Consider the following 20,604-nt stretch of genomic DNA (forward strand, 5'->3'; position numbering starts at 1 on the left):
TGCTTCCTTATAGCTATGCTTGTTCCTCTATTGCTGCGAAGGCTGTCTGCGTCCTCTGTTCTGCTCCTCTTGGCTCCTTTTGCTCCTCGAATATTGCCATATTGACATCAATGACAATCTGTGTCCAATAATCTCCCTCTTTGTTATTGATGGGAATATTCTTCTGCTCTCCCCCTTTGACATCAATGGCAAAGGAATGCATATGGACTCCCCCTATCAAACTGCTCCCCCTGTCCTGCTACATCTTTATGAATGAACTTGAGTGATGATAAAGAAATAACCCCCATCTTTTGACGCACATGTTCGAATGCTTCTCGAGGAAGAGGTTTTGTGAAAATATCAGCTATCTGCTCCTTAGTACTAATAGATTCCAGGACGATGTTTTGTTCAGCTACTCGCTCACGGAGGAAATGATACTTGATTGGTATGTGTTTGGTTCTTGAGTGCATCAATGGATTTTTGCTTAGACTGATAGCACTTGTGTTGTCACAATAGACGGTAATCAGTTGATCTGTACATATGTCGACATCTTTTAGAGCTTCCTTCATCCATAGTATCTGAGTACAACAGTCTGCTGCAGCAATATACTCAGCTTCGGCTGTGGATAATGATATGGATGACTGTTTTTTGCTAAGCCAGGATACTAAACAATCTCCTAGGAAGAACGCATTTCCACTAGTACTTTTCCGATCATCTATACTTCCAGCCCAATCAGCATCGATGTATGCAGTGACAGTCAGTGTTGAGCTCTTTGCGTAACAAAGACTGAAATCAAAAGTTCCTTTCAGGTATCTGAGAATTCTTTTTACAGCTAACAAGTGGGATTGTTTGGGAGCAGATTGAAATCTTACCACCATTCCTACTGCCTGCATTATGTCTGGTCTTGTAGCGGTTAAGTATAGAAGGGCTCCAATTATTGACCTGTAATGAGTTGCATCTACTAGAGGGGAGTAATCATCTTTGCTCAGTTTGCAGTTTGTGGTCATAGGTGTGCTCATGGGTGCACAGTCCTCCATTCCATATTTTTTGAGCATGTCTTTTAGATATTTGGTTTGAGATATACACAATCCTGCTCTGATTTGAAATACTTGAAGTCCAAGGAAGTGGGACAGCTCTCCTATCATTGACATCTCAAACACTTTTGACATGCTTTGAGAAAATTCACGGCTCATTTCATCATTATTACTAGCAAAAATCAGATCATCGACATAAACAAGAGCAACTAGTAACTTACCTTCATCTGTCTTTATGTATAAATTACTTCCAGCCACTCACTTTTTGAACCCTTGTTGTTGTAGGTAGTGATCCAATCTTGCATACCAAGCTCTAGGAGCTTGTTTCAACCCATATAAAGCTTTTTTCAACTTACAGGCTAAGTCCTTTCCTGTTGTTAGATCAAAACCTTCTGGCTGCTCCATGTAGACTTCCTCCTTGAGTTCCCCATTTAGAAATGTTGATTTCACGTCCATTTGATAGATTTTGAATCCTTTTGAGCAAGCAAATGCCAAGAACATCCTAATAGCTTCCATACGGGCCACTGGTGCAAATGTCTCTTCAAAGTCAATTCCTTCAATTTGTGAATAGCCTTTGCAGACAAGTATTTCCTTGTTTCTGATAACTTGTCCTTTCTCATTCATTTTATTTTTGAACACCCATTTGGTTCCTATTATGTTTTTGTCCTTTGGACGAGGTACCAGCTCCCATGTCTTGTTCTTCTCAATTTGGGACATTTCTTCTTCCATGGCTTTTACCCAATGAGGATCCTTACTTGCTTCTGCAAATGTTTCTAGTTCTATCCTAGATAGGAAGGAAATGACTTTTCTCTTGGGTGTGATTGTTATCCTTCTTTGGGTTTGCACACCTTCATCTTTATCACCAATGATCTGCTCTTCTGGATGATGTCTTTGGACATACTTCATCTTTGAAGGGGTATTAGGTGGTTCTCTTTCCTCTTCTTCTTCTTCTTCTTCCTCATCTTTTTCTTCTTCTTTAGGTTCTTCTTCTTCAATGAGAAAGTCATTTTCATGTTCTTCAATTTCCTTTTCTGGAAGATCTTCATCAACCTTTACATCAATGCTTTCCACTATTTTCTTTAGTCGATAATTGTAGCACTTGTAAGACTTTCTCCATGTAGAGTATCCAAGAAATATCCCTTCATCAACCCAAGAATCAAACTTTCTGGGTGAGCCATCATTTATTTTTATGAAGCACTTGCTTCCAAAGATCTTGAAGTACTTCACCGAAGCAGGTCTTCCTTTCCATAGCTCATAAGGAGTTTTTTCACAATTTGGTCTTAATTGAGTTCGATTCAATGTATAGACAGCTGTCCCTACTGCTTCTCTCCAGAATCTAGGCTGTAAGTCTACTGCTAATAGCATTGTTCTTGCCATTTCTTGGACTGTTCGATTTCTTCTTTCAACTACCCCATTTTGCTGAGGTGTTCTGGCAGCAGAGAATTCCCTTTTAATTCCATGAATATTACAGAACTCACTAAATTCGTTTGATGTGAATTCTCCCCCTCGGTCTGTTCTGAGGCACTTAATTTTTGAATCTTTTTCATTTTCTACAAGGGCTTTTAGATTCTTAAAACACTCAAAAGTTTCAGATTTAAACTTTATAAAATATATCCACATCATTCTAGTATAATCATCAACAAATAACACAAAGTACCTTTCTCCTTGGAGTCCCTGATTTCTAGTTGGCCCACACACATCAACGTGCATGATCTCCAAGGGCTTCGATTTAGAGAGCTCCTTTGTCTTGTGGCTGGTTCTGGTCTGCTTTCCATGTTGACTTGGACCACATACTCCTTGATTTGGTTTGAACAGCCTTGGGATGTCTCGTACAGCGTTGATCTTGCTGATATTGATCATATTTTTGAAGTTTGTATGTCCAACTCGCTTGTGCCACAGCCAACTCTCATCTGTCTGACTCAAGTAGCATTTGTTTTCTTGAATCTTGTTCAGAATGTAAATGTTGTCTGATGTTCTCACCCCTTTTGCCACAAGTTCCCCAGAGGCAGAGTTCCTTATTTCACAGTCTTTGGTGTTGAAAACAACCTTATGTCCTTGATCACAGATTTGGCTGACACTCAGGAGGTTGTGTTTGGGTCCGTCAACTAGCAGAGCATCTTGAGCTTTTCCTTTTCCATTGATCAGAGCAATTGTTCCTTTCCCTGCAATTCTGCCAGATCCGCTTCCAAAGGACACATTCCCTTCCTTTTTTCTTAGTGAGACAAACTTTCTTCTGTCTCTTATCATGTGTCTGGAGCACCCACTATCCACAAACCAATGGTTTCCATTATTTTGAGCATATAGAGCCAGGCCGCATTTATCCATGTTGGAGTTCTTGCTACTCGTGTTTCCTCCTTCGAGTGGGCAGTCTTGTTCATAGTGTCCATTATTGTAGTAGAAAGAGCAAATCAGATGAAATTTGGTCAAGGGATCAAATGAATTGAAGGTTTGGATTTGTCCCTACCTTTTGGGGGCATATGAGTTGATTATTTGGTCATTTAGCTTTGTCTTTTCACTTCTGCGAGCCATACAATGTGTGGCTTGATGACCGAAGTTTTTACAGTGAAAGCAGTGTTCAAGAAAGATGGTTTTGTACCTGTTGAAGCAACCACGGTTTGAGTCGATTTCTTTCCTGGGAATTACTCCTCCCTTGTTCTTTGGACTTGGGATGGGCCCTTGGTGGAGTACAGGTTTGTATTTGCTGTAGTGTCCATCATTCTACTCCACATTCTTCTTTGGAGTAATTCTCTCTTCATTCTTGCGATCTAGGACGCACTTTTGATAGCATACTTTTTCAACTTTTGGAATGCAGGAAATTGCATCAGCATAGCTTTTCGCACTATTCTTAGTGCTTGAGGATTCTCCTTTGAAACCTATTCCAGACTTGTCATGTTGAGGTTTTTGATTTTTCAGAATAGTCTCAAGTATTTGAGAGCTTTTACGGCCCTTTTTAATTTGCTCCAACTCCTTTCTCACAGACACTATTTCGGCCTCACGTTCTTCACAAGTCTCTTCTTTTGCTTTAAGCTTTGCTTCCAAGAGATCTTCTCTCCTTCTTATTTCCTCATTTTCCACTTTGAGAGAAATGATTTTGTTCCATAGTTTCTCATTTTCTTCAATGGTGCTTATTAACAGTTCCTCTACATTTCCTTCCAACCCTAAGTCATCATCATCTGCCAGTGCCATGAATAATGTTTCTTGGCTTTCATCATGATCACTTTCCTCATCTGATTTCTTTTTGATGACCATAAACTCATCCTCATCAGACTCGTCTTGCTTGGAGAAGAAGTTTTTCTTATCGAACCCTTTCCTTTTGGGTGTCATTCTTTTAGAATTTCCTTCATCATCACTGTCATGTTTATGAGGACATCTTGCTGCATAATGACCTATTTTACCACATTTAAAATAGATAAGAGGATACTTGCCTTTAAGCTTGGATCCTCTTTTCAGCTTTCGTACAAATTGAGCCAATTCGGATTCCACATCTTACTCATCACTATAGTCATTCCTTTCTTTCCCCTTCTTTGACTTTGAGGCCTTGAATGTTGCATCTTTGGAGCTTGGGCCACCTTTCCTCATTTCATAGGCAGTGAGAATTCCATGGAGTTCATCCATTTTGAGGGTATCTAGATCCTTTGCTTCTTCTATAATGCTTATTTTGGAGTCAAATCTGTCTGGAAGAGACCTTAATACCTTTTGAACAATGGTACTTTCTTCAATTTTTTCGTCCAATCCTTTCAGGGAATTTACCACTTCAGCTACTCGAAGGAGGTATGCTGCAATATCTTCATCTCCCATCCTCAAACTTTCAAATTGTCTTCTGTGAGTTTGAAGCTTTGCCTTTTTGACTTTTGAGTCTCCATCGTACAAGCCAACTAGCTTCTCCCACATTTCTTTGGCAGAGGTGCAGTGCATGACTTTTGTAAACTCGGAATCAGTGATTCCACTAGTGATGGAGTTCAAGGCCTTTGCATTTGCGATGTAGGCTTTCCTCTCGTCTGGGTCTGCTGGAAGAGTGGAAGTCATTTGATATTCATTTCAAACAAAATGCCAGACTTCAGGTCCAAGGGACATAAAGTAGTAGGTCATTCTTTTCTTCCAAAAACCAAAGTTAGTGCCATCGAACAAAGGAGGTCTTCCTGATGCTTCGTGATTTCTCATCATGGTTGCGGATCCTTCTTCAAGCTGTTAGGCTAGTATGAAGAAGCCGGCTCTGATACCAATTGTTGGAAATACTGAGAGGGGGGGTGAATCAGTATTTCTTATTTTTTTTTAATTGTTCTAGTGATTGCCAAAAGCATATATAGATATGTATATGTATACACAGAACACAGAAATCAACAGCTGGAATTAATGCTTTTATTAAAACTCAAGACAGTGCAATGAAATAAATACAATATAAGTATATATCTGATTGTGAATAGTTGCCAAGCTCCAACTTGGACTTCAGTGAGGCTCCAACCTCCAGAGCACCAACTCTGTTTTGTAGTGGTTCTGCACTTAGGAGCACCTACCCCCAATGACTTCAGTCCTGTTCAGTTCTGAGGCTCCAACCTCTTGGGCTCCAACCCAACCTTGGTATAAACTGGTATGCTGCTACACTCTATTCAGCTTCACTCCTACTCTCCTACCTCTACTGCCTCTACAACCTCTGTTGCTTCTGTTGCCTCTTCTACCTCTGCTGCTTCTACTACCTCACACTCTGGTTCTTCCCCACAACAACAGCACCAACAATTCTCTGTTTTTACTGTTTTATACATTCCCATGCCTCTATCCATTCATTTCCGCTTACACCGCCTCTTAGGCTTCCTCCTCAGTCGCTGCGGCTTCCTCTGCGTTGTGCAAGTTCACTGACTTTCTGGGGATACGTAGATTCATTAGACTGGTCCAAACGATCCACGGAGAACACATCCTCCTAGTTTACCATAACAATGCTCCTTTTGGTAATGATTGCGGCATACACAGAGTTCTTTCAATTTAAACGGAGATGTTTTGTCCCAATCGCAATCATAATTGCCATGATTCACCCCTTTTTCATTGACGTTCAGCCTTTTGAACCGTCGGAACAATAATCGTAGGCCTTTCGGCTTAAAACACCCCGCGTAAGCCAGACATTCCATTACACAGAGAATATGAGAAAAAAACCGTCAAACAGACTAAAAGGCGAACTTCAGGAAATATCACCATCACACCTATTCCTATATCGGGTCTGCGCTTAAATTGCAATCGGCGATTCATGACTCCCAGGGGTCCTTTATATATCAAACCCATGACTCCGCCAATGGCCGACGGCCGATCCTCCACTACTCCGATGGACTAGATGCGATATGGTATTAAACCATAGTTAATATGCCCGTCGGGTCCACAGCCTATCACAGTCGGTGCTTCCAATGTGGCAAGGCTTTACAACTTGCGATATGCGACGGATGCGATCATAGATTAAGTCATATTTGTAATGTGCGGCGGGTCCGCGTGGATATGCATCGCAGTCGGGAGTTGCCCCTGGCAGAGGTCCGATGCGATATCGCTATCGGCGATCGCAATGGACCGCTTGACATATTGTAGCTCCCACTTCTGAAGTGTCGATGCGATACTCGCTATCGGTGATCGAAAGTCGCATAGGGTCAGGGCTCGACATTAACGTAGACCCCTCATAGTGATGCGATGTGCCGGACCCGATACAACTCAACACTCCGCAATCCGCCTCCGATACTGTATTTGCCCTAGAGCCAAGTCTTTCACCTCCGATAGTGTTAAGCCTATGTATATGGGCTTTCTGTCCGTCGATAGTGTTAAAGCATGCATACATGGGTTTTACGGGCCCGATAGTATATATGTATATATATATATATATATATATATATATATATATATATATAGATAGATAGATAGATAGATAGATAAGGTTTTGTGCCTCCGATAATGTAAAAACACATATGTATGATATATGCTCCTCCGCCTGTATCTTCATGCATATAATTCTTTTGTGGCCCGATAGCTCCCGATAATATAAATGCACCCATTACTCCTCTGATGGCTCTGTTTGCTTCCTTATAGCTCTGCGTGTTCCTCTGTTGCTGCAATGGTTGTCTGCGTCCTTTGTTCTACTCCTCTTGGCTCCTTTTGCTCCTCGAATATTGCCATACTGACATCAATAACAATCTGTGTCCAACATCTTTGTCTTGACTTTGATCTTCCATGTCATTTCTTACTTAGGAACATATTTATTATTCCACCCACTATTTATTTTTTGCATTTTTTCCACCACTTTATGGCACTAACATAGGAAAAGTGGGTTTTGAGAGAGCATAGTTGAATTTTTACCCTTAGAGTGGACCTTAGAAGAATGTTGGGATGGAGAGCATGATTTTTAAGTACTTATACGCCCCTAACATCCTTTAAGCTCACTTATTTAAAATTTTAAAAGGAATTTAATTAAAAATCCCATCCTATGGGAATTTTTAATAAATTAAAAAATACTATAAAAACCTAATCAAATTTTGCAACACTTGGTAATATACATCGACCCTAAGAATTAGGACAGACCTAAGGCTTAATCATCAAGTCGTCACTCTAGCATTGGAAGTGTGTGAGTGAAAAAACTCAGCTAATTATTCTTCGCTAAAAAGCGAGAATAATTAGCTAAGTGAAAAAAAACACTCTACAATGTACTCACTAGACGATCAAGTCCCAAGTCACCTTAGCCTTTTACAATTGTTCATCATACTAGAGAAATTTAATACAATTCCCTGCAGCATTACGAAATTTGAGAGAGAAAGAAGTAGAGATAGGAGAGAGAAAAGGTCAACATGTGCCTGTTGACTTCTGGACTTCAAAAAAATTATGAGTCCCTTGTACATTGGGCCATGGGATTTTCAGATTCTGCTTGGTGTGATGTTGATAACAAGTTCCACAACGCTTTGTACTTGAATTCACTACAAATAACCTTGCCAGTGAAAACAAAATTTATACTTAGTTGTGCAACACTTTATTAATCATTTTGCTTCAAAAAAATCCAATCTAAAAATGCAATTATGAAAGCGTACTATGGTTTGTATGTAAATTCACTACAAAAAACTTCACCAAACGAGAAAATAAATAAATATATATATACACACACACTTAGCTATCCAGCACTTCATTAGTCCCTTTGCTTTAAAAAAAGACAATGTAAAAATGCAATAATGAAGGCTCCTAATGTAACCACTAGGCATCTTCGAAGAATCAATGACAATTAAAGATAAAATGAAGATTAATAAAACTATTTCGAATTCCCATACAAACAAATGTAGGCTACTTCTACAAGCACATGGAAAAACATTTCAAATCAAATAACATGTGAAAACATTGAAAAGAAGCAAACATCTTTGGAGAATCAAATGAAGAGGACAATAACATGCAAAACAAGTATTAATGAAACTATTTCAAATTTCCATATGAATAAACCTAGGCAACCTCATTTACAAGCACATGGTAAATATTTTAAAATCAAACAATCTATCAAAACATAGAGAAAAAGATATCAAAATAAGAGATTAGAACGAGTACCAATTTCATATTCCAATGCTTGAAGAATCATTTCCACCTAAACAAAAAGAAAGTGGATATAAGAAAACCTTTTGGCAAAAACAAAATCTTTAATGCATTACCTAAAATACTCGTAACGTTAAAAATTAAAAAACCACACTCTCCAGTAAATAGTTTGTTCCATCCTGACAATTAAAACAAGAGTAAAGTCATCAATCAAAGATTCAAATTCTAACAATGGAATAAAAGCATAAACTAATGCAGTCATGATGATCGTATCTACCCATAAGAGAAAATTCAAGGCACCTATCAAAAAATGGACATTTGAATCTTGAAAATAATTGTTGTGTGTGTGTAATTGACTAGTCTATTAATGTCAATATAACAAATGATGCTCTTAGATCATCAAACATCTTATTCATCACCAAGATCGATGAAATCCCCACTTTGCCTCTCCCATACATTTCAAGATACCTCCATTTTTCAGGATATAGACAGGAGAAAAGGAACTCAAGTGGTCTCAAAGGTTCAGGGGGAGTTGCTTGTTTTGTTAAAGCCTCGCTTCGGAGTAGGATTTCTTTCGTGGCAACAGATGAGTTTGCTACATTTATGTGGGCCTGGGTTCAAGGTGCTTCCCTTCTCTTCAGGGACATTTACATTGTCGTCAATTACTATCCTCTAGCATCTTCATCATATCCTATCCATAATGGACCTTGTTGACGCAAAATCTAGGAGACCTAATGCAAACTCTGACTAGATAGAACCAAATCTTATGGCAAAAAGAGAAAGGGTTGCCAATGTCACCTTAGGAACCTTTCTCCTACTCTTTAGTGGTATTAGACCACAAGGGAGGCTTGCCTAAGCTCACCTAAAGGATAATCAATAATTACAGTTCAAGACAATTGATATGAGGTCTATAAGACATGATAAAGTATTCATGGAGCCTATAAGACCTAAATGTTCTATACCAAATTTCAAGTACTCTATTCCTACATCAGTTTGATGGTTGTTATAAGTTAGGGTTTTGTTGGTTTTCAATGATAGAGAATGCAATGCCATATAACAACCATAGGAAATCATCTTAAATAATAATTAAACAAATGATCAAGACTATCAATTATATTGCAAGGTTTAGGGTTTACAATTGTGTTTCTATGGTCAAAAGATGCATAAAACAACAAGATAATGATGATGTCAACTCTAGAAATAGTGTTTTCACATGCAATAAATGCCTAATTTTGCTTTTTTGACAATTATTTAATGTAATTCCTCTTTAGAGCGCAATAACACATCAAATAAAATTAATTTTTAGTAATATTTCAAAGGAAACCATAGCCCTCACCATAGGTACCTAGGAAAGAGGAAAAAGAAGAAGAAATTTATTTAATTAGATGGATGATCAACACAATTGCGACTAGTGCCTTGTCCTATATGGGATAAATGGAGTCTTTTATGACAAAATTCAATGAGGTTTTGATGGTGTTAAAATTGGCAACCAGGGCAAAACTTCATGTGGGTCATCTTATTCATGGCTGATAATATTTTTATTAGATTCCTCTCATCGAGAGGTGTAGGATTGATATAAAGATCATCCGATTCCGATAAGTATTCATGGAGATATGAATTTATTTTGATTATGGAATTATTATCAAGCCGACCTACAACTCATGTAGGCTTAGAAGCCCAACAGTCGCATCTATTCACCCACCAACGTTGTGTATAAATATAAGAGGACTTTTCCTCATTTGGACTCACTCATCTCATCACATCTCTCTCTCTCTCTACTACGCAGAAATGAGCCTCTTCTCTACTGCGCTGAAATGGGTCTCTCTCTCACACATGTGAAGCCGGACGCTGTTGAATTTGAAGCTGCAACTGCAGAAGTAAAGATTGACTTGCGTGGCCTAGAAGATCTCCTCTTTGGAACTGCGTTGTAGGTTCATCTGAACCTCCTCTGAAAGCCGCAACTTTTGGTGGTGGAATGAAGTCAATCCGATGAACAGTTTGCAAGATATCCACTGCCCTAGTTTGAAGCCGGAAACTGCTGAAACTGAAGCTGCAACTGCAGAAGTAAAGATTGACTTGCGTGGCCTAGAAGATCTCCTCTTTGGAACTGCGTTGTAGGTTCATCTGAACCTCCTCTGAAAGCCGCAACTTTTGGTGGTGGAATGAAGTCAATCCGATGAACAGTTTGCAAGATATCCACTGCCCTAGTTTGAAGCCGGAAACTGCTGAAACTGAAGCTGCAACTGCAGAAGTAAAGATTGACTTGCGTGGCCTAGAAGATCTCCTCTTTGGAACTGCGCTGTAGGTTCATCTGAACCTACTCTAAAAGCCGCAACTTTTGGTGGTGGAATGAAGTCAATCCGATGAACGGTTTGCAACATATCGACTGCCCTAGTTTGAAGCCGGAAACTGCTGAAACTGAAGCTGCAACTGCAGAAGTAAAGATTGACCTGCGTGGCCTAGAAGATCTCCTCTTTGGAACTGCGTTGTAGGTTCATCTGAACCTCCTCTGAAAGCCGCAACTTTTGGTGGTGGAATGAAGTCAATCCGACGAACGGTTTGCAAGATATCGTCTGCCCTAGTTTGATAATGAAGCTGCTAATGCTGATGCTGTTGATCTAGGGTTTGCTACTGCTGATATGAATCAAATTTATTATACTATTTCTCTCTGCTGAATTATTGAAGATAAAAGAAGATTTGATCAAAGGGTTTCCCCACACATTGTGGGGTTTGTCCATGGCTAGCCGCCACATCTTGTGTCTCTTGTCTTGGCTTGTTTTCTGTCGATTGTTTAATGTTCTATCTGCACTTTACTTTATGTACGTGTGATTGCTAATCTTTGGAATATAATAAGGAAAAGAAGTAAACTGTTATAAGCATAGAACATACCATAACTTAACAGATGGAGTAAGGGGAATGATTAGGGCATCCACTTTCAAAACCCTAGATATTTTCCTTGTGAGGGGAGAATTTAAATTCAAGGAATGCACACTCTGAGGTTTCTTAAAGGATTCAAGGAAAAAAATTTTACATGGCATAGAGGATCCAGATTTCTAGATAATTACAACAATTTTAACCATCACACATGTAGAAACCCTAAATTACACAATATAACAAAACTTCAAATTTTCCACAAGAATCTCTGCAATCAATGCCAAGAAACCAACGTCAATCAAAAGATCCACCTTCAAGAGCGATTTGAACCATAGAACTACATTTTGTCGAAGCAGAAAAGAGCCAAAAGCTAATGCACACTTCCAAAAGATAGAAACGTGTGGTGATGAGTGATGATCTAAAATGAATAAAGCTTCCCTCTATTTATACAAGAGCAACCAAGCCTTATTTCATTAATTTTACGGTTAGGCCAGGAGAGTAACTCCACGAATGAATTACTATTTGCGTTAAGAGATCATTGATATATACATTGAAGGGAGACTCTTGAAATTCAAATTCCGGTGTCTCTTCACCTTCCTTATTTTCCTATTTACAAAATTTACATAATTTTACTAATCCCAAAGATTAGATGTCAACATACCCCTTAATCTAAACAGGTGTTGGTGAGTCCAAGCATCATTTTGAATCTTTCAAACTTTTCTCTTCCAAGCGCTCTCGTGAAGATGTTTGCAATCTGCGCATTTATGGAACAATGCCATAGATGGATCTTGGCCTCAACATGATGTCAAAACAGATGATACTTCGTATTAATGTGCTTACTTCGATCATGGAACGTTGGGTTCTTGGCCAACTTTATTGTAAAAGTGTTGTCAATCAAAAGAGGATTTGAATGCACTTGTTTCTGCTGCAAATCTTCTAGAATTTTCTTGAGCCACACAATTTCCTTTGTTGCTTCAGTTGTTGCCACATATTTTCCCTCAGTTGTGGAATCCGCTGGAATTGATTGTTTGTGTGACCTCTAGGAGACAACTCCTGATCTAAGACTCATAAGATAACATAAAGTAGATACTCCAATTTCTTTATCTCCATCAAAATTTGAATCGAAGTATCCTATCAAGTTGAACTCATCCACCTGTATATACTTGAACCCGAAGTCCTGAGTTCCCTTCAAGTACTTTAGAACTCTTTTTGCAACAAACCAATGACCCTCACAAGGCTTTTGCATAAACCTAGAGAGGATTCCAACAATAAATGAAATTTTTAGTCTAGTAGTAGTCAGGTAGTTGAGACTTCCTACGAGTTGTCTGTACTTTGTTGCATCCTTAGAGTATTTTCCCTCAGTGGATGTGAGTTTTAAATTTTGCTCCATTGGCGTAGTCAAAATATTGCACTCATCCATGCCAAACTTGTTCAACAAATCTCCAAAGTACTTCTTCTAAGAGAGGAGTATAAACTTCAGACGTTAGGTTACTTCAATACCAAGATAGTAATGAACATAGCCCAAATCTATCATTTCAAAACCTTTCCTTGGTTCTTTCTTTATGGATGCAATGTAATTCTCATTCTTCCCAGTCATCGGAAGATCATCTACATACACCACAAGATACACAATTGTTATGCCAACTTTCTTGACAAACAAAGTTGCATCATCAAGGTCATAGTGTTTGAAATTGAGTTTCAAAAGATGCTCTGTCAATTTCTCATGCCAGGCTAGTGGTGCTTGCTTGAGACCATACAAGGATTTGACAAGCTTGCATACTTTGTGTTCCTGACCCTACAAAACAAATCCTTCTAGTTGGGACATAAAAACATTCTCTTCCAAATCTCCATTCAAGAAAGCAATTTTTACATCCATTTTATAGACTTCCCAACCGTTTTGAGCTGCCAAGGCAAAGAGTGTCTGGATGGTAGCCCATTTTGTTGTCGAGGAAAAGGTCTCCTCATAATCGACCCCTTCCTTCTGTGCAAAACCTTTTGCCACAAGCATAGATTTATGCTCGTCAAATGAGCCATCTGGTTTATATTTGTTCTTGAAGACCCACTTGCAACCAATCAGTTTGGTTCCTAATGGAGGATCAACCAGCTTCCAAGTGCCATTTTTTATCAAAGCATCGTATTCTTTTTGCATCGCTTCTTTCCATTCATCATGAGAAGCGGCTTCTTTGAAGTAACTTGGTTTGAAATTTGTAGACAAATTTATTTCACAATCATAACAAACATCCATATCAACAGGTGAATCAGACTCAACTACATCACCTCCATTGTGTCTAACAGAGCTTCTTGTCCCTGGCTTTCCAACCTCATCAGGACGAACACCTTCAAGTGTCTTTGTGAGCCATTTTGGAGGACCTTTCTGAGATGGCCCAAGTTGTTCAGTTGATTGATATGGGGTTGAATCAAGATTTAGCCTCCCAATTCTCTCAATCACATCACCAAAAGTGCCTTCTTGATTAGTGATTGGAGCTTCATGAGGGAGACAGTCCTTCAGAAGGAAATTCCATACACTGATCTAGTATAGGGGCCCCCCTTCAAGATGTGGAATCTCATTATCAAACTCTTGAAAAGACTTTGCATGTCTGAATCTGTCCAAGCGATCAAGCTACCACTCAACAACATTGTCAGTCTTGGAAGATTTAAGAAATATCACAACTCTAGATATTATAAACTTCTTATTTACTTCATCGTAGAGACAGTATGCTTTGGAGGTATTTGAGTACCCCAAGAAGATACATTTTTGACTCCTTGCACCAAGTGTGTTTCTCTATTGCTTAGGTATCAAGGCATAACAAGTGGAACCAAAACCTTGAGATGCCTCACTGATGAAACATGGCCATACCACATTTCATACGGAGTCTTGTTTTTCAAAGCATGAGATGGACACCTGTTCATTCTTTCAGCTACTTCATTCTGTTGGGGATTATAAGCCACAATTGTTTGATGTTTGATCCCATGTTGGCGAAGATAGTTTTCAAATCCATTTGAAGTATATTATTTTCCATTATCAGTATGAACAAAACCAATATGAGATTGTGTATCATTTTCAATCCATGCATGAAAGTTATTCAATGTTTAAAAAGCTTCAAATATTGTGTATCATTTTCAATCCATGCATGAAAGTTCTTCAATGTTTCAAAAGCTTCAAATTTGTTCTTCAATAAATAAAACCAACACATTCTAGTGTAGTCATCAATAAATGTCATCATGTATTTATTACCATTTGCAGAAGGAACAGGCATTGGGCCACATAAATCAGAATGAATGAGTTCAAGCTTTCTATGTGCTCTGGAATGAGAATCATGAAAAGATTGTTTGTTGTGCTTTCCTAAGATACAAGCATCACATTGCTTAAGTTTCCTAGCAGTTGTTAGCAAACCAATAACACCATTTTTTTTCAACAAACGAAGGTTGTCATAGTACAAATGTCCAAATCTAGCTGCCATAAAAGACTTGATGGAGATGTACCTTCAGCATAGTGAGAACTGTATGAAAAGATTTGTGCACAAGCAGAGGTTCCTTGCAACTTCAGAAGTCTTTCTTCTTCTATCCCAGTGATGACAAGTGAGTTGTCTAATGTTTTTCTGACCTCAATCTTGCCATCAAATATGTGAATGGAGTGTCCTTGCTGGTGGGATGTGAACCAAGGACAACAAGTTCCTCTTCAACTCTAGGAGGTAGAGAACATCATGTAGAAGAAAGTCTGGAAGACCAAGCAGTTTGAGTTTGATGGTACCAAGCACTAATAGCTTGAGTTTTGATTTGTCTACAAAGTAGACTACTCCATTAACATTGTCAATGAATTATTCAAAGAAATCCCTTCTAAAAGTCATGTGGCAAGTTGCTCCTGAATCAAGCAACTAAGCATCTTTCCATGAAGCAAGTGAAGCATTAAATAAGTCTTCAGTTACTCCAATATTGCAATGTGCCACAACATAATGAGCAGACTTGGGTGCTTTTCCTTTCCCTTTATCTGATGATTTTCCTTTCTCTTCTTCCCTTTCCTGTCTAATCCTATCCCATGAGAGTTTACATGTAGAAGCATTATGTCCATTTCTATTACACCATATGCATTGAAGATCAAGTTTTTCTCCATGAAAATGTTTGCCCCTTGCCTCTAAAGATTTTCCTTCCTCGTCTTTTACGACCACCTCTTCCTCTAGAAGAATCTCGTCCATGATTCTTCTCTTTTTGTGCGAGGCATACAGCTTCTTCAGGAGACTAAGAAGTTGTCTTCTTCTTCCCAAAAGCTTTTTCTCTTTCAGCAAACTTTTCCACAAGAGAGTAAAAGGAAATCTCTGAAATTTTTCCAATTGATTGTAACAACTCAAGATAATGGGAATAAGTGGGATGCAACGCCTTGACAAAAGCAATGAGAGAAACATCCATTTTAACACCAATGGCTTCTGTGTCATTCATAATGGCTCTTATTTAGACGCTAAGGCAATGGGATCATCATCCTTCAATTAATTAAACAATTTGATCATCAATTGAACAACTTCTAGCTCAGAGTGTGAGTCATATAATTCTTCCAACTTCTTTAGAGCACCAAAATCATCTATAAATGGCATAATATGACGACTCACCTCTGTGTTGACTGATGTTGCAATCGAGGCATAAGCCTTGCTATTCTTATTCGCTCGGATGGCAAGCTCTTTGTCAGAAGTGGGCTTCTGAGGAGGATTGCCTTCTTCTCCTCCACAAACTCCTTTCCACAACTCATTGAAATCAAGGTGTGCTTTATCTTCCTAGACCACTCACTGTAGTTCTCTTCACCAGAGAGAACCACTCCAACAATAGAGATGAATGAATGCATCATCAGAAAAACTATCTGCTTTTGATTTGCAAAATAATTACAACCTTACTTTCTGCCTTCTTGATTAAATAAGAAACTTGTTTAATATATAAATGGAAAAACTTCACTCTTCACTGTGCATATAAACTGTCACACCACCATATAATATATCACTACTCACTCATATAATATATCACTACTCACTCATATAATCTATAACATGTGATACTCATTACTCCATACATACACTTTATGATCTTCAAAAAGGACACAAAGCATTTTCATATTATATAACTTCATCCCATATATATTATATACCATATGTACCATCACACTTTCAAAAGCACAACATTTCAAGAGCATATCACATTATCACATACCATATGCACTTTCAAAAGTATGACATTTCAAAAGCATATACTTTAAAATGTGTTAAAATTGGCAACTACGGCCAAACTCCATGTGGGTGACCTTATTCATGGCTGATAATATTTTTCCTAGATTCCTCTCGTCGAGAGGTGTAGGATTGATCTAAAGATCATCCGATTCCGATAAGTATTTATGGAGATATGAATTTATTTTGATTATGGAATAATTATCAAGCCGACCAGCGACTCATGTAGGCTTAGAAGCCCAACAGACGCATCTATTCATCATCAACATTTGTATATAAATACAGGAGGTCTTTTCCTCATTTGAACACACACTTCTCATCCATCTCTTTCTCTCTTCTGCGCAAAAAAGAGTCTGTCTCTCTCTGCTGCACAGATAGATCTCTCTCTCACACACGGGAAGGAAAGACGCAGCTGATGCTGATGCCAATGATGCCGATGCCAGTGATGTCGATGAAGCTGATGCCAATGATGCTGATGCCGGTGATGCCGATGATGCTGATGTCGATGATGTTGATGCCAGTGATGCCGATGATGCCGATGTCGGTGATACCGTTGATGCTACTGCCGATGATACTGATGCCGCTAATGCCGATGATGCTGATACCACTGATGTTGATGTCACTAATCTAGGGTTTGCTGCTGCTGATATAAATCAGACTTTTGTACTATTTCTCTCTGATGAATTATTGAAGATAAAAGAAGATTTGATCAAAGGGTTTCCCCATATTGGGGTTTGTCCCTGGCTAGCTGCCACATCTTGTGTCTCTTGTCTTGGCTTGTTTTCTGTTAATCGTTTAATGTTCTATCTGCACTTTACTTATGTACATGTGATTGCTAATCTATGGATAATAATAAGAAAGATAAGTAAATTTCTCTAAGCATAGAACATAACATAATTTAACATGGTATCAAAGCTGAGGTGAAGACAAAGCCCAAGCAAGAGCAAGAGCAATCACCGAAGAGAAGGTCGGCAAAGCTATCTAAAAAGAACCTGGTGTCCATTTCGGCAATGGAAGACAAAGGCTACAAGGTGGCTTTCAACGATGGCAAGGTACGTGTATTGAAAAAAAATATTAAAGATGCCTTCACTCTTGGGTTTCGAGTTGATTCATTATATCAGGTTGGTGGAAGTCCGCTAGGTGTCATGTCTTGTAACACATCTCTTCAGTCCGAACTTTGGCATCGGAGGTTTGCCCACCTTCATTATAAAGCTCTACCCAATGTAAGACAAATGGTGACAGGGATGCCCGAATTCCGAGTAGAGAAAGAAGGTGTATGTCTGGGATGTGCCGAAGGAAAGCTCAAAAGGGGACCATTCCCCTCAAGCCAAAGCAAGACCTCCGATATATTACAGTTGGTTCACTCAGACATATCTGGTATGATGCCTGTGAACTCCTTGGGAGGATATTCATATTACCTTACTTTTACATATGACTATTCTCGAAAGACTTGGATATACTTCTTGAAAAAGAAGGATGAAGTGTTCTCCTGGTTTCGACACTTCAAAGCCTTGATCGAGAATCAAACCAAAAAGAAGATCAAGATCTTAAGGACTAATAATGGGACTGAATATGAATCTAACGAGTTTCATGACTTTTGTAAAGAGGCTGGCATTAAGAGGGAGACTACTACACCATATACTCCTGAACAAAATGGTGTGGTGGAAAGGAAGAACCATACAATTGTGGAAGTTGTCCGTGCCATAAGACTTCCGAAGTTTCTATGGGCCGAAGCTGCAAACACTGTCGTATATGTACAAAACTGATGCCCTCATCAAGCATTGGGTTCCAAGACTCCTGAAGAAATGTTCACCGGTAAGAAACCTGTCGTATCTCATTTTAGAATTTTTGGAAGCCCTGTATATTTTCATGTGCCGAAAGAGAAAAGGAATAAATTGCGTGCATCAGGAAAGAAAGGAATCTTCGTGGGCTATGGTGAAAATACTAAGGGCTATAGAATCTATGTAGCCTGTCAAAGGGAAGTCGTGAGTAGTCATGATGTCACCTTTGATGTAGATATGGCTCTCAGCAAGGTGAATAATCTTCCTACTTTAAGGAGCTCTCAAGAAGCTGACACCAGGGAACCAAAAGAAAAGGATGATGTAACAACACCCGATGTGCATGAACCCATGGATCCTATTGATCCACGTGAGCCTTCCTCTTCTAAGAAGAGGCCCTCTTGGCTTAGGGGGCTACTCGATGGTGCCGAAGGACACACTGCACCCCGAGGAACCTTTCGTGAAAGTAAGAAACCTAACAGGTATCAGGGATACCGGACCATCATGAGCACGATCATACAAAATGAGCCTTCATCATTCTCAGATGTCGTCAAGCATCAAGTATGGAAGGATGCTATGACCAAAGAATATGAGTCTACTATGAAGAATGATGTCTAGGAAGTAGTTCCCAGACCCCAGGACAAGACAATTGTCACTTCTAAATGGCTTTACAAGATAAAGCATGCAGCAGATGGAAGTACAAAAAAGTATAAGGCTCGTTTTGTCGCTCGTGCTTTCTCCTAGAAGGAAGGTATAGACTATGACAAGATATTTGCACCTGTTGCCAGATATACCACCATCCGCTCGATCATAGCCCTTGCAACTTCACAAGGATGGAACCTACATCAGATGGATGTCAAGACCGCGTTCTTGCATGATTCGATCAAAGAAGAGGTCTACGTGGAGCAGCCCGAAGGATTTGAGATTTATGATCAAAAATCTCATGTATGCAGGTTGAAGAAGGCTCTCTATGGGTTGAAGCAAGCACCCCGAGCATGGTATGAGAGGATCGATGGCTACTTGATGAAGCTGGGATTCACTAGGAGTGAAGTCGATCCGAACCTTTACTTTAAGGTTGAAGATGACAAACCTCTCATACTGGTGTTGTATGTGTATGACCTTTTTCTAACAGGTGCAGACCCTCTCATTCACAAATGTAAGAGGGAGTTGGCTTCTAAATTTGAAATGAAGGACCTAAGACTGATGCACTATTTCCTAGGACTTGAAGTCTAGCAGAAGCCAAGGGAAATTTTCCTATCTCAAGGAAAATATGTGGTGAAGATATTGGAAAGATTCGGTATGGTGGACTGCAAGCCTGTAACTACCCCGATGGAGCTTGACTTTAAGAAGTTAAGTGGTAGCGCTGCTAGACTTGTTTTACGAAATGCCACCGAGTATCGTCAACTCGTCAAAGCATTAATGTTCTTAGTGAACTCCCGTCCAGATATATGCTTCGCAGTCAACACATTGAGTCAACATATGGTTGAACCTCACCACATACATTGGATTGGTGCCAAGAATCTGTTGAGATATCTTCGTGGCACAATTACTTATGGGTTAAGATACACTGCCGGAGATGTGAGACTACTTGGATACACTGATGCTAATTGGGCAGGCAGTGTGGTGGATCATAAGAGCACTTCCGGGTGCTGTTTCTCCTTGGGATCTGCTTCGATATCCTGGATGAGCAGGAAGCAGAAGTCGATGGCTTTGAGCACCGCCGAGGCAAAGTATATTGTTGCTAGCATGGCCACCTGTGAGGCAGTCTTGTACCACTATATTCGAGATATCAATATCAAGTACCACTAGCATCGCTCCAAGCATATCAATATCAAGTACCACTATATTCGAGATATGGTGCAGCGAGGAGCTACAAGGCTCCAACATATCGGTACAGATGAACAGGTCGCCGACATTCTGACAAAGCCCCTAGGAAAGGTCAAATTTTTGACTTTCTGAGAACGACTTGGTGTCGTTCAGAAACCCTCTGAAGAGGGTCTTGTATGATGTATGGAGTTCTTGGAGCTCCGGGGGGGCGCGGGGTACTTCTTGGAGCGACATATGACCACAGGGTGACTCACCATCCCCTGGTGGTGTACATGTACAAGGTAAAAGAATCAAAACTTTCCCTGTGACACCCCGTGGCAACTATGTAACAAGATGATCAGTTCTCCTGTGAGGTCTGGATGATGTGTTCTCCAT

At 39.4% G+C, this 20,604-nt stretch overlaps 1 protein-coding gene across 2 annotated transcripts in view; it reads right to left on the minus strand.

Moving 5' to 3' along the window:
- LOC149138109 (uncharacterized) overlaps positions 1 to 20,604 on the minus strand; it is a 268,030-nt gene that overhangs the window by 81,891 nt on the left and 165,535 nt on the right. Inside the window, exon 6 of one of the 2 annotated variants that reach the window (XM_089448334.1) lies at positions 8,562 to 8,598. The exons of the other annotated variant lie outside the window; for it this stretch is intronic. Within the exon in view, the coding sequence (XP_089304460.1) occupies positions 8,562 to 8,598 (37 nt within the window). The remainder of the gene's footprint in view (positions 1 to 8,561; positions 8,599 to 20,604) is intronic. 2 annotated transcript variants of the gene reach the window in all.

The sequence above is a fragment of the Pinus tabuliformis genome, chromosome X (genome assembly GCF_031772625.1).
Source record: "Pinus tabuliformis cultivar Carrire ecotype Pingquan chromosome X, CPIR1, whole genome shotgun sequence".
Lineage (NCBI taxonomy): Eukaryota > Viridiplantae > Streptophyta > Pinopsida > Pinales > Pinaceae > Pinus > Pinus tabuliformis.